The following is a 6,000-nucleotide window of genomic DNA, read 5'->3' as shown; positions in this document are numbered from 1 at the left end:
TAAACGAACATCAGTTCGCGGTATTTGTCGAAGTTCAACTAGTCCCACCGCTGATCGCCGATCCTCTGCTGGAAGCACCGCAGGTGCCGTTGGCAATGTGAGAAGAACCACCACTTCTACGACCACACCTACAGCATCCACACACCGGTCACGTCCTTCGATATCTGCGTCATCTAATACCTCAACTGCTGGGCGCCCTTCGGCTGCTTCCACAACCCGGGACAACGCTATGTCACCTAGACCGCCGTCTGCCACCGGACGACCTATCTCTGCGACTGCGAGAGGAGCCACTGGAATCTCCAACCTCCCCCCCCGGCCCAGCACTTCGACTTTACGTGCGAGAACCGCGGGACCCAATGGACCTGCTAGTGCATCGAGCACTACTTCGAAAGAGTTGGAAGCGTTGAAAGTCAAGGTGTCTGATTTAGAGGAAAAGAACAAAGAGCTTTTAGAGCAGCTTTCCAGGGCAAGCGGTCACCCTACCACCAATGGAGATGCTAAGATAGCTACTGGAGAGCTGGAGTCCGAACTGGCAATTCTCAAAGAAAGGATCACTGCCATTCAAGAAAAGGTAAGGTATCATCACATGCGTTAGATTATAGTGTATCTGGGGCTTATAGATTATGTACAGAACGAGAAGCTACAGGCCCAATGTAAGGATGCTGAGGCGGAGTGTGCAAATTTTGCGGCTCTGGTTGAGGGATCTGCGGCAACGATGAAGGATGCGAACGATAAGCTGATCGCTAGGCATGCAGAAGAGCTCAAGGCTCTTGAAGGTGGCTTTGATGAAAAAGAAAAGGGCCTTCTCGCACAGATTAATACTCTGAAGACTTCTCTTGAATCTCTAGAAACACGCCATGCTGAGGAGGTATCCAATAGCACTTCCTTGGCTAAAAAGGTATTTCTGTCCTCGACACGACGATGTGACCCGAAACTAATTCCATCAAAGGCTGCGGCGGAAACTGATGATCTTCAAAAGGCCATTGAAGCTCAAGAGGCGGCGCATAACAAGGCGGTTGAAGCTCTCAATGCTGCTCTTGCAGCTGAGAAGGAAGCCAACAGCCAGAGTTCAATTGATGCGGAAGGCCTTGTTGGGAGGCTTAGCGAAGAGATCGCCGCGTTAAAGAAACAGATTGAGGACGTACATGAAGTTTCTAAGCGTGTCACCGAAAAGAATATGGAGGCGCTTGAGTCTCGCCAGAAGGAAATTGATGGGCTTGGTAATGTTGTCAAGCTTCTACAAGACGAGCTGGAAAAGGTGGCATTTGAAAACAAGGCTAAGGGACTAAAGGATATTCAAGAACTCCAAGAGAAACATGCAGCGGAATTAGCAGAGGCAGTTGATGCTGAGAAGGCAGCGGCCGAGGAATCCAAGGCCAAACTCGAGAAGCTTACTCAGGAGCACCGAGAGCAGTTGGAGAAGAGTTCCGAGGCTTTATCTACCCAGCTTCAAGAAGCTAAATCTTCGGCTAAGGTATTGGAGGAGGACTTGCTAGTGAAGATTGAGGCCACTAAGTTGGAGGGTGCTGAAGCTCTGGAGGCTGCTCAGAAAAAGGCGGCTGTGGAAGTTGGAGCTGTCAAACGGGAGAGTGAAGCTCAGCAGAAGCAGTTTGAATTAGCTATTGAAGCCCTTAAAAAAGAAGCTTCTGGCAGCGTTGAGAGCAAGGACAAAGAATGGGAAAGCAAGATCGACCAGTTGACAAAGTCAAGCCAGGAACAAGTCAGCAATTTGACAGCTCAGTTGGATGCTACAAGAGAGGAGACTCGGGAAATATTACGGAAATTGGAACAGGTTACGCAGCATTCTGAAAGCGAGATCAAGTCGGTACAAGAGCAAGGGAAGGAAGAAGTCACCGCCCTACGGAGCGCTTTGGAGACCTTGAATAAGCAACTGACGGTTTGTTTCATATTTGCACACATCAGTTGTGTTTTTGCTCATGAGATTTATTGCAGGACAAGGAAGATCAGCTGGCGAAATTCAAAGTGGATCTCGAAAAGGCAGTTAAGGATATGGCCGATAGCGCTGAGGTCAGTAGCAACTTTTCTGCGCAGGAGTCGAGTCGCTAACATTTGTATAGGCGGCTTCTAAACTTGAGGAATCCCATAAGATTGCCCTTGACTTCCAGCACGCCGAACATGTTACCGAAATGGAGAAAATGAAGGCCGAACTAGCTTCCAGCAACGAGGGAAAGTACACTCTGCTTTCTGAAAAGTACGAAGCACTTGTTACCGAACTAGGTTCAACCAAGGAGGCCCATGCCGCCGAGATATTTCGTATGGCTGGGGAACTTAAGAAAGCAGAAGGCATGTCAGAGTTATTGCAGAGTCACAGTTCTACCATCTCTTCGCTTGAGGGCCAACTTGCAACTGAGAAAGCCTCCCGAGTGATGTTACAAGCTACCCTGGATGCGGCCCCTGACAAATCTGCTTTCGACACCCTTTCAGAGCAACTTGAGATGACGAAGGCAGAACTTGACAAGGTTACGGTATCCAAGGATGCCGAGATCAAGAAGTTGCAGGAATCGTTGCAGGGAGCAGAGGAGTCTAAATTTGGGCTCGAGTCCGAGGTTGCAAAGGAGAAGACTTCAAATCAGGAGCTTCTCGAGAAGATTTCAGCCCTCGAAATGGAGGTCTCAGGGGCCAAGAAGGAGGTGGTCGAAAAAATTGCCGCCGTTGAGAAATCAACAGCCGAAGAAGTCAGGGATCTCCGTGCGTCGATGGAAGCTGATTATAAGTCGATGGAGCTGATTTACCAGACGGAGGTCGATGAGCTGAAGCATGAAACTAAGGGCCTGAAGGACAGGCTTGGGGCTGGCGAGTCCGGGATGCAAGGCAAGGATGGAGTCATTGAAAAACTTGAATCCGAAAAGAAGGAAGCTGAGGCTACTTTGGCTACTCTTGAGAAGGAGAAGGAAGTTTTGGAGAAGGAAAAGAAGGCCCTGGAGGAAGAGAAAGCGGCCCTAGAGGGTGGGAATGGGTCCCTTAGCAGGGAGATGGAAATTCTTAAGGAGGAGAAGGAAGCCTCTATGGCTTCTGTCACCGCTGAGCTGGAATCTTTGAAAGGGGAGCTCAATATCCTGATGGAGGAGAAGAAGATTGCTCTTCAGGCTGTGGAGGCAAAAGAAACTGACCTCGAGAAAACTAACCAATTGGTCTCCTCGTTGGAAGCTGATAGCACAGAAAAATCTAATAGTTTAGAAACGATTACCAAAGAGAAATCTGACCTCGAAGCCGAGGTGAAGCAACTCAAGGCACAGGCCAAGGGGTTTGAGGAGCTTGTCAAACTTAAGGAATCTGCGATTGAAACGGCCGCCAAGGACTCGGAGGGAATAGAATCGAGTTTGAAAGAGCAATTGGGCGCTGCTGAAGCCCTCGTTAAAGAGAAGGAAGCAGCACTCACAAATTCCCAGAGGGAATCGGCAGCCAAAATGAAAGTACTCGAGGCAGAGCTTGCTGAACTGAAGCTACGAATCAAACACCAGGTGAGCACAGAAGACAGGCCCCCTCGCGGGGAACAAACCGGGGAGACTTCAGAAGTTAAGAAAGCATGTATTACAGGAATTGTCAGCCACCCAATCTCCTTCTACTAATGTGAGTCACTGCTAAGGAAACTATGTTTCCTCTCACAACTGTATTAGTGAACACGCGAGGCTAAGAATTGTGATATTAAAGGTAGCCGCACTCAAGGCGCAACTTGGCCAGCTGCAAGCCGATAACGAGGAAATTACACGGGAGAATACTAGGTGTGTATACCATTCGAGACCCCATGCGTTGTGCCTTTTTTGTGAATCTTTTGCGTATTGATCTGCGGGTACGTTTGGCTTTTTTATGGTGTTCTTTGGTCAGGCTAATTTCTCATGTGATCCTTCGCCAAATATTAGGATGTTGAAAATGATTGATAGCCTGCCACTCGGGTCGACTCCTGATCAGGGTTGACCTGGCTTGCCTTCCTCCATCCTTTCGTATTCCTGCCCTGTGCCTCGGGCATGAAGGGAGACACGATAGCTCTGAAAAATTTCCTGCCCTCGGTTCTTCTCTTCTTCCTTTTCTCCTTAGGGAGCGATGCATCGGATTTAACTTTTTCCTTTATTACTTTTTTTGTAGTGTTTACTTACATTTCTCAACCAAACTAGCAAGCCGGCTGGATGGTGGATGGATGAATGGATTGATGTACTGCCTATGGGGAGGTTTATTATTCTTAGGGGTTTAATTGGCTTTTATACCATACCATTTTTCAATTTTTCCTCTAGGTTGGGGGAATTGTGTAATTATGATGCCAAGGCGAAGCGGGGGGGGATGCTTTCCTTTTTTCTTCCGCGTTGTACTCCCTAAGTGGTCTAGTCATTCATGAAGTAGTAGTTCCAGTCATATTGTGATAATGAAGTTGTTCTTTTTTTCCATTGTTTATTCCATCAAGTGATTATAGCATAAACTTAATTTTGTTGATCGATTTTTAATAGATGAAATGGTGGTGGGAATAATAGGTGCGAAATTTCTTGTCATACATCCGCCTGGTTAGCTCAGTGGTAGAGCGTGTGGCTTTTACGGCGAGTAAAATTCTGTGAAGAACACCTCAATGTCGCGGGTTCGACCCCCGCATCAGGCTGGCTTTTTTTGTCACTTATTAGGTCGTTTATAGTGAGCGACTGCAGGCATAACATCTAGAAATTTCGTTTTTGGCTTGTCTCATGGTTCGATGGGCTATATAGTGTGTAAATACAAACGCAAATACAAAAATAAATTATGAAAAAATAGTAATGTTCGAACGAGAGCTAAGTGTGACACCACCACCGCCGTATCATTATACCATGTACTGATTTATATATACAAATCCCGCCGCCGCCAGGGTGGCCTCACACCACACAACACAAGAGTCAGTCGAAAACAACCTTCCTACCCCCACCACCCCTCAGCGCCTCTTGAACAACCGCCATCTTACCCTCCCGAGCTTTCCTCGCTGCTTCCCACGATGGGTGAAGTTTGCCTTCCGTTTGCCCCTCCTTCTTCCTCTTCTCTCCCCCCCCCCTCCTATCTTCTTTGCGCTGCGTTCCTTCCTTCAAGTGCGCAGCGTTCTGTCCGTACTTTTTCGCCCACAGGGCGCGGCGGGCTTGCTGGCCCATGCGGTTTTTCCTCTGTTTCTTCTCGGGGGGGCCTTTATTGCGTTTGGGTGGGGCGGTGCTAGAGGTGGAGGCGGAGGAATCGGAGATGTAACCGGCTATGAAGGTGGGGAGGAAGGTACTTACCCCCGGTTTTTGTTTTGGCATTGGTTTGGGCTTCGGGGGCGAAAAAGCTGACCAGTCGCTGGAGGATACGGGGCTCACCGCCCCCCAGACATCTTGTCGGTCTTCCCCCTCCCCTGAATCGCTGTCGTTACCGTCACTATTGGAGGCAGAAGTCGACATACTAGCAGATTTAGCCTCCTCCTCCTCCCCCTTCTTATTCCTCTCCAACCTCTCCTCGATCTTCCTCTTCCCTTCCTCCTCCCCATCACCACCACCTCGTGCCATCTCCTCCCTCTCATCAACACCCAAAATCCGCCTGACACCCCCCAACACATCACCCATAACCTCCCTAACAACTCTAGCCCCACACAACCTAGCGCATACATCATGTTCCACCTTCCCCATTCCCCGCCCCTCTCCATCCTCCCCCTCCCCTACGCTCCAAACCCTCCAATCAAAAACCCCGCTCCGAACACATCTCCCATCCCTCCCCAGGCACCGACGCAAATGTGCCCGTGCGAGCAAGTCCAGATTCACCTTCTTCAGCGCTTCCAATTCCCCCTCCAACCTTGTCGTTGGCCCGGTAGCTTGTGCCGCAGCGCCAGCGGCGGGGCCGCGGGAGGACTTTATCCGCCGGATCAACTTGACAGTCTCGAAGCCACGAGCTTTCTTCAGTACGCGGAAGATGCGCCTGTGGTAAGTTGGGAGGGCGGAGGTTAGTGATTTGGCAACCTGGGCGTGAGTGCGCGCTGGGAGGGTGGTGGTGGTGGAGGGGTGG

At 49.6% G+C, this 6,000-nt stretch overlaps 2 protein-coding genes; one reads left to right on the top strand and one right to left on the bottom strand.

The window, feature by feature from the left end:
• Positions 1-4,616, top strand: part of GSTUM_00000606001 (uncharacterized protein) — a 5,958-nt gene extending 1,342 nt beyond the window's left edge. The window contains exons 3-10 of the mRNA XM_002837874.2: positions 34-571; positions 632-898; positions 950-1,897; positions 1,954-2,028; positions 2,079-3,482; positions 3,559-3,591; positions 3,673-3,743; positions 3,882-4,616. Coding sequence (XP_002837920.1) covers positions 230-571; positions 632-898; positions 950-1,897; positions 1,954-2,028; positions 2,079-3,482; positions 3,559-3,591; positions 3,673-3,743; positions 3,882-3,936 — 3,195 coding nt within the window. The 5' untranslated portion in view covers positions 34-229 and the 3' untranslated portion in view covers positions 3,937-4,616.
• A 258-nt stretch (positions 4,617-4,874) lies between these two features.
• GSTUM_00000605001 (uncharacterized protein) lies at positions 4,875-5,264 on the bottom strand (the record flags this gene model as incomplete). Its single annotated transcript, XM_002837873.1, has 1 exon — positions 4,875-5,264. The coding sequence occupies one exon, from the start codon at positions 5,262-5,264 to the stop codon at positions 4,875-4,877; it is 390 nt and encodes a 129-aa protein (XP_002837919.1).
• Between the last annotated feature and the right edge of the window lie 736 nt (positions 5,265-6,000).

Source organism: Tuber melanosporum, assembly GCF_000151645.1.
Source record: "Tuber melanosporum whole genome shotgun sequence assembly, scaffold_204, strain Mel28".
NCBI classification, from domain to species: domain Eukaryota; kingdom Fungi; phylum Ascomycota; class Pezizomycetes; order Pezizales; family Tuberaceae; genus Tuber; species Tuber melanosporum.
The sequence above is the reverse complement of the archived record's forward strand: the minus strand, read 5'-3'. Positions and strand labels throughout refer to the sequence as shown.